This window comes from Choloepus didactylus, chromosome 6 (assembly GCF_015220235.1).
Source record: "Choloepus didactylus isolate mChoDid1 chromosome 6, mChoDid1.pri, whole genome shotgun sequence".
Classification (NCBI taxonomy): domain Eukaryota; kingdom Metazoa; phylum Chordata; class Mammalia; order Pilosa; family Megalonychidae; genus Choloepus; species Choloepus didactylus.
This window is the reverse complement of record NC_051312.1, coordinates 48,971,583-48,993,817: the sequence shown is the minus strand read 5'-3', so window position 1 is coordinate 48,993,817 and position 22,235 is coordinate 48,971,583. Positions and strand designations below refer to the sequence as shown.

The 22,235-nt window shown below is 33.7% G+C and overlaps 1 protein-coding gene across 1 annotated transcript in view; it reads right to left on the bottom strand.

The window, feature by feature from the left end:
* Positions 1–22,235, bottom strand: part of DCDC1 (doublecortin domain containing 1) — a 632,177-nt gene that overhangs the window by 523,494 nt on the left and 86,448 nt on the right. Inside the window, 1 exon segment of the mRNA XM_037839043.1 lies at positions 15,280–15,446. Coding sequence (XP_037694971.1) covers positions 15,280–15,446 — 167 coding nt within the window.

The window sequence follows — 22,235 nt, the reverse complement described above, 5'->3', positions numbered from 1 at the left end:
CAACTGAAAGGTACTTGGAGTTTTTGGTATCAGAACTAAACTAGAGGACTGAGAAAAAGGCAGGAGAAGATGAAATGTATTTTTCATATTTTCTCTTGCTCTTGAATCCCTATGATCCTTATCATGTATGTAATTGCCAATGTTACTACCTGTGCACAGCTGGAGTACAGTCAGAGTTAAGAAAGAACCGCAATTCTCATTACACCATTGTGCTTTAATACTCAGAATTATACCACCATTCCGTAAGAACTCATGCTAACAATCTAAGCACTTTCATTTCAAAGAAATATTTGCCTGATTCTTGAACCTAATTTTACATTCATTCCTTCATTCAATAAATATTTATTGAAGACCTTCTATGTGCCCGGCACTGTTTTAGGCACTAATGATACACTAGAAAACAAAATATATAAAAATGCCTGCCCTCATGTAGCTTACATTATGGTGGGGAAAAACAATAAATATAAAAATGAATAAAATATATAGTATTATAGAAGGTGTTAAGAGCTTTGGAGAAAAATAAAGCAGGGAGGAAGGACAGAGAATGTTAGGAAATTTTATTGTAAGGTAAGAGTGGCCACTAAGAATGTGACATATGAGGGAATGAAGTGTGTGAATATCTAGATGAAGGCTGTCCCAGGCAGAGGAAATACAAATGAAAGGGTCCTGAGTGGAAGTCGGCCAAGATGTTCAAGAACACCAGTGGGGTCTGAGGAAGAGAAAGTTAATAGGAGATGAGGTCAGAAAGGAATGGGGCTCTGTAGGCCATTGTGAATTCTCTCCTCAGTGAAATAAGAAGCAAGGTCATTAGCTGAGAGTGATGATAAAACTGGAGGTGGTGTTGGTAGGAGCAGAGAGGAAAAGATATTAAATAATCCTAAAAGAAAATGTAGTAGGATTTTCAGGCTTTTAAAGTGATATCAATTAGCATGGTTGATTTACTTTTTGGCTGAGGTTTTACAAGTTAAGTACAAAGAGCAATGAGTGTGCTGATTGTGATGATGGACCATGCAATCCAAGATAGGTAAGGAGGAAAATGGGGATAGAAGAGGGTTAGAAATAGTGAAAGGTAAGGTTGTAATCGGGTCAACGAATTGTTAGAGTCAAGGTACTAGAAAGAGTTTGCTGGAAAGTTAGCAAGTGCTGGTGAGAGAAGGGGATGTTTAAAATTTAGATTATGGAAAAATCATAGCTATTGTTATTGACAGAGTCTAGGTAGGCTATGACCAGGGGGGTGGTGGCTGAGGAAAGGAGGAAGATTTAATCATTGGAGAAGAAAAGCTTATTTCCAATTCCAAGGTATTAGGAAAAAATGGTCATTTGGATATGGAAATTACCAGGAGTGATGCTGGAGAGGGGGACAGTGACCCAAGAGCAAAAATTTCCAAATAATGTGGGAAAGTGACCAAGGAATATGTAGATGACCGTAAACGGGAAGGGGAGCAGCTGAGTTTCCTTTTCTTACATTTAATGGCTAATTAGGTTTAGGTTTACTCTTCTGTGACTTCACTCTTCAAATTCTTTGAAGGTTTTTCTATTTGGAGGTAGGTAGTTCCCTTATTGATTTGTAGCAGTTCTTTACATTTTGGATAGTAACTCCTCATCTGTTACATGAATCTCATTTTCATAATGTCAATCTGTGTCTTATCTTTTTGTACGGTATGAGACAGGGGACTAAATTTATTTTTACATAGATAATCAAATGCCCAGCAACATAGTCTATCATTTCCTCATGGTTCATAAGACCATATATGCAAGTAACTGCTTTCGCACATTGTATTCAGTCCCACTGATCTATTTGCCTATCTCTATACTAATATCACACTACTGCTATGCTTATGATTTTCTAATTCCTCAAGAATGGTAGGACAGTTCCTCAAAACTGCATAAGCAATTCTTGGCTCTTGGCTTTCCCAAATGGATTTTAAGATCAGCTGACCAAGTTCCACGGATAACTGTGTTGGATTGAGTGGAATTGCATTGAATTGACAGATTAAAATAAGGGAGAATTTACTTTCTTATGATATGCAGCTCTCCCATTTAGAACATAGTATATCTGTGCTTATTTAGGGCACATTTTATGTCCTGAAATGTTTTATGGATTTTTTCATAAAAGTATTTGCCTATCTTTTGTTAGGTTTATTCCTAGGTAATTTATACCATCTTCCTGATTACAGAACTTACGTTTTTTTTCACATTTTAACTCTGAAATTGAGATGCATCTCTCAATCGATGTTATATTACAAGCAACAAGAGGTGATTTTTATAGTCAATAATTAAATTTACCAAAATATTTTATCAATTTATATCATCATCATTTATTGAATCTGTTGCCTTCCTTTTGAGTTCACTTCTCTTCTTACTGAAGTTTACTCCTTAGAAAAATTCTTTAGGTGTGGTTGTAAACTCTTTTAGCTGTTGTGTTTCTGCAAAAGCTTTTATTTGCCACCATTCTTGAATGTGTAGCATTCTTGAAAGGCATGACATTCTAGATGAAAGCGCTGTGCAAATATTATTTCATTGGGTTCTGACTTCTGTTGTTTTGATAAGAAGTCTGCTGTTGGTATCAATATTGTTCCTTTGTAAACAATCTGTCTTTTCTCTCTGGTAGCTTTTTATATGTTCTCTTTTTATCTCGATTTATCCAGCACAAAATTCTAATTGTACCTTTGATCTGAAGATTCATATCTTTCTTCAGTTCTGGAAAGCTCTCAGTGATTAACCTTTCAAATAATGCTGCTGTATCATTCCCTCCATTTTCTTCTTTATTAGCCTGGTGGTACATTCTCTCAAACTATTCTCCTCATGTCTTAATGGATATTTCATAGTTTTGACTCTTCGTCTCTTGTTCTAGGTAAATCCCTTCATACAATTGTCTAATCCATAAATTCTCCCTTTAGTTTGAGGGCTTACGATTTATCCACACATTGATATTTTTATTTTAATGACCATATTTTCAAGTTTTTTAATCAGCTATTTTTATATCTTTGTGTTCTTATTTCACTTGTCTAGTTTTTGTTTTATAAGTTCCTATTTCTGTAATGGATTTTATAACTTATCTCTTTGATGACTCTTACGCTGAATTTAAAGTCTTTGCCACATTGTTCCAATTAAATTCATATGGAATAAACTTGTGCTGGTTGTTAATTTTGTGGTCTGCCTTTCTTAGCATTAGATTATTTTGTGTTTTTGTATTTTGGTTTGCAGGCTTATTCTGATTGAGGGTCTTTCTCTTTTTTCGGTATTCTCTCTCCCTATCCAGTTTTTTAATTGTCTCCACCTAGCTCACTGACTCCTATGCAGAAACAAGTCCTAAAAGATTGTTCTGGTGTTCCTTCTTCCTTGTGCTATTATGTAGAGTACACATCCTGTCACAAAGCTGTAGGTAATTGGCTCCGATCCGAGGAACACGTTTTTGTGCTCCCCCATCATTTGATAGGCCCAGAGGTTTCTCTAAATCTGTAGGTCCATTCAGTAGGTCGGCAGGTTTTTCAGTCTGCTTTAGTGAGTTAGACCAAGATGGGGGTTGGGAAGGTTGGGAATCCTTCTCCCTAGCTTCACACAGTGAATCAGATCCCAGCTTCACATCTCACATAGAGCCCTTCAAGTCCCTATTATCCTGCAGTAGGCCCACAGCTTACTTTAAAACGGGAGCTCAGCAGGCCTGTGGCTTTAGTTCTACTCACAGCTTTATTTCTACTCTGCCTCTGGTTCATAGTGATATTCAAAATATTTAATAACTGGGTACATCCCAGGCACCAAAACAAGCAGAACATATGCCAGCATTATTAAAAAAAAAAACAACAACAAAAAAAAAAAAAAACAAAGAGGAAATAAGGTACATGGTGTCTGAAAATTGGTTTGAAATGCATTTTTAAAAAAAAGCCAACGATGATTTGATGGCTGGATAGAGAGAGAGACAGATGGATAGCCATTTGGAAAAGCACATCTAGTAAAAGGTTAATAGTAGAATCTAAATGGTGGGTATATGGCTGCTCACTGTAAATTCTTTCAGAATTTCTCTCAATATTTCTGTATGTTTAAAATTTTTAATAATAAAATATTAGAGAATTTTTTTAATTAAAAAAGCTCTATTACGGTGTGTACATGATGAAATACAATGCTGATATGTGTTGTTGGGCTGTCAAATTAATTTAGTGGGTCCACATCAGCATTTTAACAGTGCCTCACATATATTTATTATTTTTGAAAAATATTATTTTTGAAAAACTATTGTTTCACATACATCTCAGGAGGGATATGGATGTAATACTGGACTTTAATATAAAATGTGTTTTTTACACTGTGGATTGTAATGTGAAATGTATTTCTTACTGTGTATTTCAGTCAAAGAAATTTGAAAGCCACCAAAGTAGAAACAGTAAAAAGCTCAGCGCTCAACCCTTTTGGTCTTAAGGGATTGTGAGAAGAAGTGAGAAACAGGCAAGAGAGGGAGCAAGCAGAGATACACAGAGCTTGGTACACTATCTCCCAGTGTTGACCAAGAGAGGAGAAGGTATATTAGATAAGTTGAAGAAAATGCTAAGGACAGGCAGCTTCCTTCTGGATTCTCTTTTGATATTGTGGGAGGTGACTGTTGAGCCTTCTACCTTCACCAACCCTGAACAGAGCTGGGGCATGGAACCACAGAGTAAATGCAGCAGAACAGTGTAGGGGGCAGAAGGAGGGCCACAGTCTAGACTTTTGAGCTGCTTTCAATTTGGGTGTGGATAAGACCCACAGATTCTCACATGGTCTGACTTGTTTAGCAGGCTGCTATGACAAATACCACAAAATAGTTTGATTTAAATAACAGGAATTTATTAGCTCACAGTTTCAGAGGTCGGAAGTCCAAATCAGGCCTTGATTATAAGGCTTGCTTCCTCCCAGGATTGGTAGTGTTCTGGCTGGCTGGCAATTCTTGGGTTCCTTAGCTTTCCCGTTATATGGCAATGTCCCCTCCTTTCTCTTCCAGGTCCCTGCTGACTTCCAGCTTCTCCTTGTGACCTTCCCTGATTCTGGCCTCTAGGTTCTTTATAAGGACTGTAGTAGTCTGGATTAAGACCCAACCATGTTCAATTGGGCCACACCTTAATTTAAAATAACATCTTCAAGAGATCCTGTTTACAATGGGTTCATACCCACAGGAATGTGGATTAAGAACACACCTAAATTGGAGTACATAATTCAATCTATCATATGGCCCCTGGGGAACCAAAGGGTAGCAAAGTTGGATCTCAACTTTGAAGGATCACAAATGTTAAGGACCACAATAAGCCTCACTGACTGCACTGCAGAGGCGTCAGGGTGGCCTGCTTAGACTAAGGGCAGATTATAGGATGTGGTGGAAACTCAGTGAGAGCCAAGCTAAGGAAAATGCTTCCATAGAGCACTTCCAACCAGTATCCATCTGAGTATCTTTGGCCAAATTACTGAGCATTGTTGAAAAGGACTGTTCAAATTACTTGGTGCAAATCAAATTTTGCTTTTACTTTTCCCTCACTACCATGTACAGCAGCTAATTTAGATAAAGTCAGATTTAGACAAAAGAAAGAAAACATTTCTTTGCCCATCAGGTGAGTGTGAGTGAATTTCCTTCCTTTAAATAAGTATCTCCTTCAAAACACAAACCATAAATATGCTTTCCAAACTACTGAAGGAATTTCCTTCCCCATTCATACTTCCCAACACCAATAACTCAGATACCCCAATACTGAGGTTGAGGAAGACCTTTTGGCCTTTGCCCTACCTTCAAAATGGGTAAAAATTTAGCCTTTTTCATTATCTCCAAATAAAGTTATACATCAAAGAGATACCGTGACAGGATTAATGAAAGCAATCAGTCGTCATAATACTTTCGTCCCATCACCAGACTATGCCAAATATATGAGTTATGAATTAATATTTTTATAAATATTGTAATCATCATGTAAATAGAAGAATTTTATCATATTGTGGATTTTTTACTGATGAGAGTTAGTTTGTATGTGTAAATATGTAAAATATACTAATGTTTTAAAAAGCCTGTTTTGGCATTTCTTCATTATTTAATATACTGTGAATCTCAAAAAAATATGGGCCACTCACAGCCTAAGAGAGATCCTGGCTATACCCACTGCCCTTATTTCTCCAACATCAATTCTTTTTTTTAACCCTATTAACTGTAAAGTTACACTATCTTCCAAAGGTCACCAATAACTTTTTTACCAAGTATTACCCATTTGAAGATGATGTCTTGCTTACTCCCAACTTCATGCCATTGCCTATGTGAGTCTCCTTTTTAAACCCTCCCCAAAATTAAGTAAATGAGGCATGCCTTGTTCTGTCATCTAGGGCAAGTATTTTACTGTCACTGAGCTTCAATTACCTTATTTAAAATATTAATGGTGATGATGATGATGGTGATAGCTAACACCTACTGACCACTTATTGTGCCTCAGGTACTGTTTTAAGACTTTTACCTACTATTAACTATTTAATTCTCATAAAAACACAAGGAGGTAATTATGATTATTGTTATTATCACTCATTATTATCTATAAAATGATAGGATTAGATGACCTCTTTCATTCTATTTCTTCATTAATCTTTATTGTATCTAAATTCCCATAGTACATAGAATCTGTACTATATATTTTTAGCATTTAATTATAAGCTGATAAGCATATTTCCTAATAGTTTCAAATAGGTACGCCTTGTATCCAAAATAAGAGGGCAAGATCTTGGATAGCTCTCCTGTATCTTCGATAGAGCACAAAAGAAGTACTCAAAGCTTCATCATGTAAGTTTGCCTTGTTTGGTTCTCAAATTATTTTCTTTGGGGAGAAGAGGTCTTTTCTCACCTAACAAAAGAAGGTTAAATCAGAGACTGCCAGAATCATAGTCCCTAAGAACATTACACTGTATATATAGTTCATATACAGGGATCGTAAAAGACACTGAAAGGCCTAAAGGTGTCCACCTGGTGGTTAGATGACAAATAGACTGTCACTTATGTGGGCTTTTGGTTTATTTTTCACAAGTTTGTTTTGTTTTGTTTTATGAAGACGAGATTTCCTCATTGACCCAATACTGAATTAAACCCAAACATGTCAAAATACTGTTTCTCATTTTGTAAGCCATAAAATGAGGGCTCCCACTCCGGAAGTATAATAGAGGTATGTGATGGAATTTCTTCTAGAACAGCACTGACCAATAGAACTTTCAATGATGGTGTGGCTATTGAGCACTTGAAATGTGATGAGTGAGAATGACTTTTTAATTTAATTTTAATTAATTAAAAATTTGACAGCCACATGGAGATAGCAGCTACCATATTGGTCAGTAAGGCTCCAGAAAATGTAACCGACCTGTGATTTGCCAAGACTGAGGACTTGGATCTTTCCAGCACCTTTCATTTATGATATCATTCTCTGAAACTTTCAACATTTACTTTCTAGTGACATATATTCAGTTTTGATAAATGGACTCCTGAAGTATCCTATTTCCATGCATGACTGACTATGCTTAGAAACTTAAGATTTTTTAAAAATGTAAGAGGATGCTGATTAGCTTACTCTTTAGGAAATTATGTAAAATTGATTCTCTGACATAGTTAACTTGACAAAATTTGACTGAAGAAAGCAATAAATTAATGTTATATTCATTTCCATCTTTTGCTACATGTATAGAATATGAGAAAATAATGAATTACATTATCTGAAAATCAGTAATTTGTTGTAATGATTGATGTTTATTCAAGCTAATGCTATTAATTAACAACAACAACAGATGAGAGGAAACCACTACATGTCTCTCAATAAATGAAGTAAAGCAATGATTTCCAAAACGTTTACACTTAAGAATCTCCCTTTCATCAATCATTAGTCAAACTTCTTAATAATCAAAGATGTTAACTAGCAATCACTGACAACCTCCACAATTTGAACAGCAAATAGAAAATCCTACTCAATCCTCAGGACAATTGGTCCCCGCCTCTGCCTTCCCCCCACCCCCCTACCCGCACACACCCACACCCACACCCCCACCCCACCCCACCACCACTAAGAATGTGTTTCCTATACTGTTGTAATTCTAGGGGAAAGAAAAATCATATTCTTGTCCATTCACATAAACCTCTCAGTGAGCGTTATTGTTTTGGGAGGAGGGGACTGCAGGCAGGGGGCCTAGGATGTTGACTGAACAGACAGGATGTCAGGTGAAGATAGAATGCTGTGCCCTCTCTAACCAGCTGAAACTCGGCCTGATTGTTTTCTTACAAATAATACCTGTGAGTGTTGAAACTGTTCAGGGAATCTATCAAACGTACTGTTTCACTTTGCTGCTGTAACTCTATAAAATTTATTCGCATTTCCAAAGAGTCATAGGCAATAATACCGGCAGGTCATTGAGTAATTTAAAGAAAATTTGGTAGGTCTACTTTCACTTACTTTACCAAAACAATTCTATACTTATTTGGAGGTTTTTAAATGCAACACTTTCTACTCAGTATAATTAAAACTCTCAAAATAAGATTTCTTCATCTAGCTAGAGAATTGCCTTAAATTAAATAAAAGTACAGATAATAATACATCAGGATTTTTAAGGATAAAATTTTGATCAGAAAAGAAAAATAATGTTATAATTTCCATCTTTTACATTGTAGAAGTCATTCACATGTAGATGTATCAGAACACAAAATACCAAAGCAGTATAATACTATTTTTAAAATACATTATTAATATATTAATGTCAAATTATTCTTCTCAGGAAAATCTGAAGGCCTAGGCCAGCAGACTTATAAAAGCTATCTATACAAACAGAAAAATAGATAAATGAAAGAATCAAAGAAATAACCCATTCCAGATTAGTTAACTTTCCTTATTAAGTCAATCCATATCTATATTAAGTTTACTGTATCTATATTAAGTATTTTACAACACAAATTCAGATTTTTTTTCTTAGTTTTCTGTTATACAGCTGGTATTTTCAGTCATAACTTCAGAGGAAGTAGAACTTAATAATGCTTAGTTTAAAAATGTATTTTTCCAATATTAGTTCATTCAAAAGCTATTGCAAAATGAAATAATTTAAGTAATTGTTTAATTAATCAACAAAAATAAAGTGGTTACTAATACTTTTTAAAGTATTGATTTAAAGATGAAAGACATTTTATTAGACAATCCCCAAATGGAACTTACACTTCATCAAAAGTCATAACTATATAAACAGGAAAGTCTATCTTCCTTTAATGCGTGTTGCAGAGAAAGTTCAACAGTTTTTAAATAAAATATATTTATTTAAAAATACCATTTTAAAAATAAGTTGACTTGCCTTGCAACTCCTGTTACAGTGCAGTCCTTGCACAAACAGAATTAGGGGCAGGCTACTAGAGCTCAATCTTTCTCTATCTTGTGATACTTATCCAAGTTACTTAACGTTCCAGAACTTTTAGTTACTACTTTATATTCTGGTTTGAACTCTTCCACTGAACCATCTTCCTCCATAGTTTAGGTTACAAAGGAATGAAACAATTGATGCACTTGTTTACTCAGACTACAGCATCTTCCAGAAACCTACCTCCACTTTACCACCCTGGTGAAACAGGCATATTGTGTCCATGAGTTGGCAAAAAGAAAAATAAGCTGGCTTTTATTTTTAAAGGATTGTTTATTTATAAAGATAACTTTTTAGTAGAAGGGCCACCCTACTAATATGTCAATAAAGGTCTCTGTCAGTATAACTGAATTACTATGTAAAAAAAGAAAAGTCTCCAAGTCTAAACTTTTTTCCAAACTGAGTCATTTAATAAATAGTTTCATGGTAAAAAGTTAGATTTTGAGCCAGAGACATATATTTGATATTTGGTAGTATAAATCCAAGAGAATTAGAGAAAAATATACATTAAAAAATTTTTCTCCTGACCTAAGCAGCATTATGACAAGTCAAATGAAATGCTACATGAAGAGAAATGTGTATGGATAAATAATGGAAAATATACAGTAGTTCAATATCATTTCTTGTTTTATTCCACTGTCGGGTTTTTCCTCTCTGTAATAATTACCTATGCACAAACTCTAGATGGCAATATTGCACTTACAGTACTTGCAAGAAAATTGTCACAGTCGGTCCCCACAAATTCTCTTTATCAACATTTTATGTGCCACGGATCTATAGCCTCTTATTATAAGTGTAATGAAGCAGAAGTTATTGAAGCATTTTATTGATTGCTCAGATCACAAGTTTACTGCCATACTGAATTGGCACCTTACTCGCTGAAGCAAACTGCTGACACCTTTTTTAAAAAGTGACAACTACATCTATTTCATGACCAGAAATCCATTTTCATCTCTATCAAGACAAGAATGCAATTTTCACTTCATTTAACTGATGTTAGGCCTGCTCAAAGCATGACACTTAGAAAAAGACACAAGTTTAAGGTTCTTAATACTTCAAGTAACTAGAATGCAGCTTGGTTTCAGGGAGAAAAAAAAATCAACAATCACTGAAATCTACAAAAAAAACCAATATTCTAAAAAATTACTTATCAGAACCTTCGGAAGTGGTTTTTATTTCAAATGACTGAAACACTATTTTATGTTTTTAATAGTAAGTTAAGTTTATAAATAGATTTTTTCCCAAGGTTTCAAAAGACATCAAGAAGTTTGTTCAAAATTGCAACGTTTGGGGTATTGTCCCAAGAAGGCTAAATCAAGAAAACAGCTCAATTTAAAATATATATATACATATAGAAAATAAAAAAGAAATAGTTATGCTTCCCATAATGTTAGGACCAATAAATGATTTTGATTCACCTAGGATACAGAATCTGAAAAGGCAAACTTTCAATGCTTCTTTTATGGAAAATTAAAATACTAAACATTCCTTTAAAAATACTTTTTTTCAATAAAAAAATTCTGTCAGCACAAAATGTGATTCAAGCATATTTTGAACAGAATCTATTCTGAATAGCATTATCATTATTATTATTGATTTGATACCTAAGTATCAAACTTATTGAAAGTGTGGGTAAAGTAAGCCAACATTAACATATACAAATATTTTAACAAAATATTGGTGCTTTGGTTGAGCCTTGTTTAATGTATTAATAAAATACATCTTAGTTTTAAACTAATATATGCTGAAATTAGATGATCATTTCTTCATCTTACAATTTGCCCACAAAACAAAGCCACAATGGGGTTCCAATTTAAAAGTGAAACCTAATTTTTGAAATAAAATTTCAGTATCTGAGATTTCTAAACCTAATGCATCAAATGTGGAACTTTTAGAAATAACATTCAGTAGCATTGAAAAGAGAAATTTGCCTAAATTAAGAACAAAAAGGGCCACATATACACACACATATACAAAATATTTAAATCACTCAGGCAGAAATTGATAGTTTTCAACACACTTTAAGTAATTATCTGTTACAAATAGCCCAAGTACACATTTACAAATTAAAATTTCAGAAATAAAGTTTCCCTGCAGCTGCAGACATAAATAGAAATTGTCAGTGTTTTTAATACATTGCTGAAGTTCAGAAAATGCCCCCAAGAGTTCAGGAAATATTTAGGGGATTTTTTTGTTTGTTTGTTTGTTTGTTTTATTTTAAGTAATCAAACAAGCTAAAATTTAATCACAAATTTGATCATTTTTTCCAAAGTGCTGGAAACCAGAAACAGAGTTAAAAGTTCCTTCAAATTTCTTAAACCCACAGTAGACGCATCTTCTCATGTCTTTACCACAGGGACTCTGATTCTCTTCATAATTACGATGGTGGTTATCAAGATATTATAGTTAAATACTCATTTTTTTTGTTGCTCTCTGAATTTCAGAAATGACTATGCAATCTATAACAACTGTTAAGTTCTAAATGATTAAACCTGTAAGTTTATAAGCGTCTTTAAAAATTGTATGTTTTTTCCAAAGTGCTATGTGTTTATCATATAATAATATCCAGGGATTCTGCTGGGTGGGGTGGGGTGGGGGGGGCAACTCAAAAGAGTATGTGAATTGCGAAGACATTTCCAGAAATGAATGTTTCCCAAAATCATGTTTGTACTCAAGACTGCCCATCAGCCATTCCGAACCATTATTTATATAGCTGCCTGGCACAGTTCCATGGACTTTCATGCATCTCTTTAGTGTTTCTGAACAGACTGACATATATTTTGTTTACTGACAGCAACTAAAAGCTCCATGTAGGATCATAAATAAAGAAGATCATGTTTAAAAGTCGCTAATATCATTTTAAAAGGTAGTGCAGGCTTGTGTTTTGGCCTCTGTTTAGCTGTGTTAGGCCTATGAATGACAGCTTCCCTGCTTGAAGCATACAGAAAGCACAGCCTTCCTCATTCACTGACAGGACTGTGGCCTTTTCACACATTCCTTCCACAGCAGTGTTTGTTCCCAAACACTGGAACTCGACACAATGGCATTCCTACTTCAACACCCCCACCAACAGCACCAGTACATAACAAGAATGCTAATGAGATGGAACAGCCCCGTCACTGAAAGTGTTAACTACATTTCATAGGAGCGCATTTATGCTATTTCAAAGATTACCAATTAAATAGATTCTGCTTAGCTCTGAGCAATTTTCAAGATGCTTCCACTTTCAAGGAAATAAATGTGACAAATGTAAAACTAAGTGACTTTATGCTGTTCTAAATAAAATATCTCATTTTAATACACATGAATCAATATATATTTAAGAACACCTCAATGTAGTGTGTTTAATTCAGTTGCATGCTGTAATAGCCAAGCTAAAGATAAAAATTGAAAAATGAGTAAGATCGCAAACATAAAATCAGCAGATCAGAGTTTTGGTTTAAAGCCGTATTCTCAAATTTAAAAGAAATTTCCTGTGGGAATGCCAAAACCTCAATTTAAAGTCTATAATCTTTTGGCGGAATCCCAACAAAACAATATTGCTGTTTTTATATGTGATCTCACAAGTGAAATAAATGGAAATGATATCAAGAGTTAATATTGTCCTATAACGTATAAGCCTAGATTTGTTAAGGAAATAGGAATTATCCTCCATCTACATTTTACCTATCTAATGATTACTTAACACAATCTTATATAAAACTAAATAGAAGACTATTCCTAAGGCTAGATGAAGTAAATGGCAGTTCAATTAAGTTCATTAATGCTAAGAAGGATATTTGCTAAGAAATCTTATTCACAAAGCTATTGCCAGGCTTAACACTTAACCACTGATGACCTGATAATAGTACTACTACAGTAACTTTCCTAAGCATTGCAAATAATTTTAAGTTAAGTCTTTATACTACAATACAGAAAGAAAAGAGACACAAAGAGTACATACAATTGAGTATGTTTAAGAGAAGTCTAAATTTGCGTGGAAATGTATAACAGACAAATTTCTATTCATTTTTATATCTTAAAATAAAATTAAACTAGTATTATTAAAACTATTAAGTGCACAGCTTTAAATTATTACAACTTAATAAAAGAAAAAAGTTCAGTTAGGAATGGCAGATACTAGGTTTTTAAATATTTTGAAATTTGGCATAACGTTGAAAGTTTGACTGGTTGGTCAAATAGACAATTTCAGGGATAAATCTTAATTTATGTTCATATTTACACTTAACATTTATTTTAATAAAGTTTTTTTCATCAATTTTGACTCATACATAAGTTTTAAATATCAAAGCACTAAGTACTTCTTAAAGCAATTCTTTACATAGAACTCTTTTTCAAATCTAGTACAGCTGCTAATACCTATTTAAATTTTAAATATTTAGGACAATGGAAGAAAAATATTCCATAATTACATTTCTAAGCTGCTTCTTATCTCTGAACCTTTACTTTTAATAAACTTAGAAAATTTTAAGTTTTTCTTTAGGTTTGATTTAAGCAGTACTTTTCTTGTGTTGGAGAATGGCCTCATGTTTTCTTGAACATTGAATAATTTTAAACTCTTCAGTAGTGGAATCAACCCACATATTACCAAATAAATGATCATAACTAAATTGGTCATAATCCCATTTAAAATATCGTTACATCTTAATATTAGTGAAATAATATTTCAGTCAAAAGAATTTAATCTAAATAAGATAAAAATATTTTACACCAGTTTTTATATATTAGCTTAATAATGAACATTTAAAATAAGTTTGGATTTTTATTCTTCCATGTTTATTATTATAAAGAGCCTTATCTACGATAAGTACTAACACCACTCCTTATCCACTGAAATTATTTAAGTAGACAGACCAATCACATTTTGCAAACAAAAGTTTTTCATTTGGAGATGTTTCTTGCTAGCTTCTGGACACCTTAGTTTAATACTTTCTTCCAAAGTCAACACAAGTTGTTCTTGTCCGAACCAGACAGCAGGAGGTGCTGTGTGAACACTGAGACTGGCTTCCCATTCCCACACCCTTCCCCCTGCACACAGAGAATAATAGCATGATGCTTTCAAAATATTCATTTTTCAACAGCCTGTGGCCTGAGATAATGAGCCCAGTTCTGAACTGGAAACTTCCAGTTAGAAATGTAAAACCTAATCCTTATATAACATAGTAAAATGTATCCCTAACTTCTTCATGCCAAGTGCAAAAGGATTTTCAAAATGTGGCAACTGCCTTTTTATTTTATAGACTGCACTGCTTTAGAATGTGAATTCGATTTTAGATAAATCAAAGTCCCTATAAGTATTTATAAAAATGTCACAGTCTTTATACACATACACACAATTATGGACTGGATATATTAAAATTAAAGGACAAACTTGGTTCAACCTTGTTCAAATACATAAATTCTGTTTCTATACTTTCAGTCCCTCAAACATACATGCTAAATAAGCATAAATAAAGTTACTCTTTGCGTGAAGTTAAATCACAATTTCATTTCTCAGAATACAATTTTTTAAATTTCAGCACAACTTCTGCAATAGCAAGTCTGATTTCATACTGAAAAAATAAATAGAAAGCTGAGCATTTAAACCTTCAGTGACTTAGGAGCTATTCATTTTCTTATTTAAAGTAACTGTCTATACAATTTCTGCATAAGGAGTTGCCTTTGCTTTGAACAGTATGTAGTAGAAAGATGAGATATATGACATCCCATACCAAAAGACAGATACAATTAGCCCCATTATTGCTGGCTTTGAGATTACAGAAGCATTTTGGCTCCCTAACGGGCACTGAGCTCTCAAAATACATGTCACAGTTCTTTTATGACACTATGCCAATCATTGCCTTTAAACAACCAAGTACATTTTTAAAAATATAACAAAGCAGTTTTTAAAGAGTGATGACTCACCTGCTTATAATTTATTTTTGCAGACTTTAATCGTTGGTACAAGGCCAAAAGAACTCCTTTGATGTACATCTTGGCTCCTGAGGGGCTGAAACCTTCCCCCTTAGAGACCCAAACTGGTCCCCTCAAAGGTGTGATGGAATTTTGTAGGCATTTTTCAAGCAGAGGAACTATTCAATAAAAAGAAGGGAAAATAAATTCTTTTGACCCAACCGAAATACACTGCCTGGAACACAGCCCCAACACCAGAGCTTACTCTTAACATCTATTATTTATATCTGACCTGGGTTAAGTCTTTGAGAGGCAATTCCTGCATTACTAGTGGCCACCATGAAGGATGTATTTATATTGAGACACCCCCTCCCCCCCATGCAAGACTCATAAGGTTTGTGAGCACACCTGAATAGTTCTGAAGTGTGCCTAACTAGCTGCACAGAGTGTCATGGTGTGCACTGATTGCCTTATCTTCTCATTTATCACAGATGAGTTGGAACCAACCTTGCTGAAATCTACTTGCATTGTCCTGATAAAATTGTAAGGTCCATGTTGTTTCTGTATATAGCTTCCCATAGAGGAGCCTATATTCCTAAAACATCACATCTGGAAATTATTCATAAAATACACTCCACACCTTTATAAGCCCTCCTGTTCTAGGCTTTTCATTGCCATTGCTTAAGCAACCCATAAAGCAGTGTGGCAAGACTGTTTAAAAATAAGGGGGAGAATCTTAAACAAGTGTTTTATCATAACTTTTTGTTTTTAAACTTCCGGAATATAAGCTAGTACAAGATTTAGGAATGCTATTCCAGCATGCCTTTTGTAAACAGATAGAAGATATTTACTTGTAAGTCTGTAGTGCAACATCTATATGGATTGACAGACATGTTCATATACTTTTTCACACAATTAGCTTATAAAGTCTTTCTAGAGTAAAATAGTCAAAAACATGCAGCTAGCTAACATTTTTCAAGATTCAATTTCTCTCTGAAAGGCAGAAATAAACAATAAAGTTTTAGGCACACTTGGGAGCTAAAAAAAGGAAAGTATTTTTTTTTTAACTTGGTCTTTTCTTACGTGTATACATGTGACACAGACATAAATATACAAAATAGCTATATGGCTTGGGTACCTTATACATATTTCTAGAAAAGGAATTAAGAAGATCACCAGCAAAGAAAATAGATCTGTGCCATTGGTTTTGTTATATGTTGCATATTTTATGCAGAGAAGCCTAGCGTAGCAATCTGGAAATTGAATTACAATTAGGTTCAGCTGTGCTGCTGGGAAGCTGCGTTATGCAAATGGGTTTCGCTACTGGTTTTCTGCTGAACTTTGCTCTTAGTAAAGAAGTTATGCATTTTATGGCAATAAGTTCTGCAACTCTCTACCAAAGCACAATTAAAGTCTGTTTGGTATATTTAACACTAAGGACAATGTTGGATATAGAGTTTAAGATTTTCTAAGTCTACTGTAAATAGTTAAAAGGAAATTGCGACCCAATGGCTATTTAAACATCCTCAGATGTGTGCATGAAACTCACTCACCCTGCTTGAGAAATAAATTCCTGAAACTCACCTATCAATCCCATTTTAACACTCCTGGAGAAACTGCTTTTTTCTCTAAATTTTATCAACAAATGCCTCAAACTTTTAAAAAAAAAACATAAAATAACATATTACAAAAAATTAAAAGCAAAGGATAAATTAAAAGACAAACAAACTTAGTTTCAGAATTACTCTTCAATCTTTCAAAGAACATATAAGTCAATCTTGATTATAATTTTTTTTAAACAAACCTAACTAAGGAATCATCAGCACTTTCAGTTTACTGCTATAACATTTATATATGACTATGTCTTAGATTTTAATTTGTACACTTTTAGTTGGTACACTCATTGAACCTTGGACAGTTTTTGAACAGTAATACCTAAATAGCTGTTGAATTAAAATAAAATTAAATGAATTAAGAAGTAGATAATAAACTTAAATAATTTACATCCTAGCTTTAATCTTGAATTTGAATCTGAGCAAATTTCATCAGATTTGCCAGTTTTATAGCCTTATTCTTCTATGCTGATCACAAAATAACTTTCAAATTGTTTATGTGAGCCCAAGGAATCCCAAAGAAGCATTTACTAGCTCTTCCAACACAAACCTCTACTTTTTGCAGAGTTTCTATCCTCCTTAAGAATTTAATTAAAATTACAGTTTAGGGGAAAAAAAGAATTTTATCAAAACTGAAGTAGTGTCAGAATTGATATTGCACCGAAAATAGCTCCATGCCCCACATGATTTATATAATTAGGAATACTATGGAAACCAGAAACAGCAAAGCAAAGAAAGCAGTATTCACAAGCAGGTTTTATAAGGGACCTCAGAATCTGCTCTGAACTTGTTGAATAATCTGTTCAGTATTCCAGAATCTCCCTGCTGGAAGCAGGGCCCTCATTATAACCACGGGAGCGCTAATAAAGGTTAGCCTCTGAACTAGGGATTAGACCAGCTCTTTCTTTTTGGAAGCTGCAAACTAGTAACTTTGATGATCTTCTTGAAAAGGAAGACAAAGCACACTCCAGGAACAAACACTGTTTCCACTAACTAGAAAGGTACAGAAAACATCAGAAAATGATATGCCTAAGAACTTGGAAAGGAAATATAAATCAATATAATATGTTTTATTGAAAAAATACATTTTATTAAACAGAATTAAAGAACTCTCCATTAAAAAAAAAAAAGTCTTGGTCCAAAATGATAATTTGGAAATACAATTGAATAACTGATTTTTTAAAAAAGTCATTTGACTTTTCAACCACAAATACAGATTTTAACAGATGTGTGAATTATTTTTAAGTGTTTTAGTGGGTATTCATATATTCTATACCAATAAGAGCTCGTAAGTGTTCTTAACCAATGGTTTTCTTCTCTCTTTTATACGGAGTGCTCCTTTTATAAAGCAAATCTTCATTCTGCTAAAGAAAACTATTGCATAAAGACATGCAAGAAATAAGGGCAATGTTTTAGAAAGGTCAATAGACACTTTTCAGCCTTGGAAAGACCATAAACCAAGATGTTGCTAAGAGCTAGCAAAGCACATGGTAGACACTCAATGAAAAAAAAAAAAAATCCTGTTCCATGGACTGAACTCAGGATATTATTTCCGTGTCTTTCTAAACCATGTGCTTCTCCTTCTTCAAACTGCTACTTAGAAATTCTGCCTTATTCACAAAACCTAGTTGGTTCCTGTTACCCTATGTTCCTTTAATATTTGTGTACATAGCTACACATAAGCATTTCTTCCTATGTTTGAGGCCCTTATTGTGGGTATTCTACCTAGTTTTTCTATTTCCATGATTAAGAACTGTGCTTCGTCTGTAATTTTGGTATTTTCATTGTGAGCTCTCAACATTTTTTATTAGATAAATGATTTGCAGAGTAATCCTTAAATTTGTCAGTAGGCATAGATCAGTCAATGCAGTAATTTTCACCACTAAGAATGTGAAAATTTATGTGGATGACTGTTTTTTATACATTTTGTTGATTCTCAGGTTATGACTGTGTTTAGAAAAATTAAAATTAATAATTTCAAAGGGTTCAGAATAAGTACTGAGGGTGGTGAGTAAATAAATCAGATGACATCACTGGATAGGGTTAATACTGAGTATCATGGATGAATAGACCATTTGACCAAAAGTAGTAGCTATATTAATTTTGTAACTATCAAGTGATAACTTTCATGCTCATGTTATTACATTTCCTTTGCATTTCTTCCCTCTTTTATTTTTCTCCACTGTTTATATATATATATATTTATTTATTTATTTATTTATTTATTTTATTTTATTTTGTCTAGGCAGTCCACTGTTAATATATTCTTATCCATCAAGGCTTATGTCAAATTTTATCTCCTCTGGCAAAATATTCCTGGTTGTTTATGCAGAACTAATTGCTCCCTCTTCTTTGTTTCTATAGCATTTTTTATACCTTTATTTTCCCTTATTGATTTGTATTAGTCTCTATCTTTTCCCCTTCCACTGCCATCCATTAGTAAATCACAAACCCTTTGGGGTTTGAGATTGTGGTATTTTTCAGCTTGATAAAAGCAGTGCTCAATAAATGTTTACCAGGTGAACAAATGGTACGGCAGATATTTTGTGGACAGTCCTTTGGTAAGTTTTAGGACCATGAATCCAACTAAGCACAATCACTTAGAACATGCAACTTTCTAAAAGCTAAAGAAAACTTGATCAATGCATATGAATATACTAGAATTTCAAAGCACATTTAGTATATGTGATAATTTTCTCCTCCAAAAAAGGAGATGCATTCCACAAGCAACTGTTTTAATTTTCCATATAAAATTCTTTTGAAGACTAATGAGGAAAAAACACAAAAAGGAAGCCATAAGATTTGATAATAAAGCATTAACTCCATGAGAGCAGACATGGACATTAAAAAAAAGACCTTGGGAAACCATTATGTGCTTTATTCTGTCTTGTCAAAAATCACACTACAATAGGAAAAGGCACGCAATAAAAATTAAACAATAGAGCAATAATATTAGACTAAGGTCAAAATAAGTATTTTAAATAATAAAAGTAGTTCTCTCTAAGAACTGCAAACACAGTGAGTTCAAATGGTAAACAAGAAAATGAACTGTTCAGTCAAGAGGACCCTATATTAAAACCAGTTAATCACTAATAAGAAGCTTGAAATTACTTGGGTATGATGGGAGGGGTACATGATGGGAGCGGTACATGACAAAAAGCCCAAACAACCATGAAGTCAATGGAACTTATGAAGTAGATATAGATTTGAATGTTCTGCCAAATTCTATACCTAGGGAATATATGTTCTTCTTCAAAAACAACATTTTGCATTAAAAGAGTCACTTTGCATACTGTATTTGAATCTACTATGGAAAGCTAAAAAGATCAGGATTTTTTATGTGTTTTCAAAAAGCACTGGAAATAATCAAAGGCTTTAATAACCATCTTCCAATTAAAAATTAAAATTCATAACAATCAAATTTCCAGAATTATAATTTGCATAATACTGTAATTTTCACATTTCAGTCAGAGTACATGAGACTATGAAAGACTATGAAAGAAAAGAGCATTGCCTGGAGTACAAGTTACCTATAAAGAAATGTCCTAATGCCCTTTGGCAGTAAGTGTCAGATCTCAGCCTTAAAAAATCTCAGTTATTGTTAGCAGGATGTCATTTTGAAATACATTAAGACGTTTGGAAATTTCTCAATTGCCCACAAATTCAATAGGAATTTATTTACAAGTGAAGCTCAGGTACAAAGTTTTTTTTAGAAGAAACAGTGGTTTCTTAAAAGATGTGACTGCTTCCCAGTCCAGAAAGTATGCCTGGGAGGAACTGGAGCTAGTGCCCAAGGTATGTGTGTGTTTACTGCTCTTTATCCAGCTTTAGGTATTAGTTGTAAAGCAACTAGTTGGAAAGTCCCAGAGCAACCAGCCATCAAAACTATGGTCTGCTTGAAAAAAACTAAATGATGGACAGCATACTGTTTCCTATGCTGCTTGACTTATATCAGTATATTTTTATTCAAACAAAACTAACAGCTGCTGTGTACTTTTGTTTACATGCTATATGTCAAATCTTATTGTCCCTAAGGTACTTATGAGAAAAGATTTAGCAGTTGTTTTCTTAAATACCAATGCCTACCCAAATTTGGGTTTTTCCTCCACTGAACAAAATGACAAGCACACGATTGCTATACTTAGAGCAATCTTTCACAGCTGCTTTAGTTTTTCAGTGATCCTATTAAACTGACGGCATATTGCCTGTGGGTATACAGCGTTATAATACTGCTGTAAGAGACATTGATTTGTATGATAGGATCAAACAGAACAGGGATGCACTGGGGGAAAGAATTTCATAGGTCATATTGTTTTTACCTGAGTAAAATTTAATTTAGACATTGCGACCTTTACAGAACACCTTGTTATTTTAATTGCTGATACGTGGATGAACATTGCCACTAGGGGCTTATGAAGTACAAAATCTTAGGAAGTCCCTTCCTTTTTGAAAAATGCAGCCTGAGTCATGTCTTTTCTTAAACTGAACGAAGTAGCTGTGCATTAAATATGCTGGCACATCTTCTGCTTGAGCAAGTGGACCAAAATGGTGTGAATTGTTAATGCCTTGCTGCTTTGGTTCACGGCTTGTGATTGATCATTTGTAACTATATCTACTCCTTGTTCCATGAAATCAAGTATGGAGTAATGGGTTCATCAGATTTTGGGGTTAAATTGAGAGTGAAGAGGTACTGTGTGTGGAAATAAGAGTTGCCATGTTCAGGGCTGGCCTTATAACAGCATGGAATCTAAAGGCGATATTCAAAACCACTTCACTCATCATACGCTTACTGATTCTGAATAGGGCCCATTTGCAGGGGACATTTGGTAGTTTTCCAATACGCTTTATGCCTCTTTCTACTTCCACCACCATGCACATCTTTTCTTCATACACCCCCAGTAGCACATTGGTAGAACAGGTCAGCATACACAATTCATTTATTTAAATAACTTGATTTATATAAGTAGAAAAAAGCTGGGATTCTATTGTCTGAATTTTACCTTTCCCCTCAACAAAAATAATAGAGTGTATGTCTTTGAAAATATAAGTATATTGTGAACTCAAACTCTTTGGCAACTAAATGATATAAAATAACTTGATTGCCATTGGTATATAAGCAACTTTAAAATTAGTAAAAGAAATGGCATTAATCGGCTATATGTCCTCTATTTTTATGTGGCAGTGATTTATACCAATAAATAATGATTGAATGAATAGGACATGATTTTGTCAACTTTAAAACTCTGTAGAATTATTTAAAGTACATTTTTAGGATTAGTTTTGGAAAGCATAGAGCTCAGAACTAGATAAATAAATACACTAAAAACAAGAAATAGTGGCCTTTAGAAATGTGAT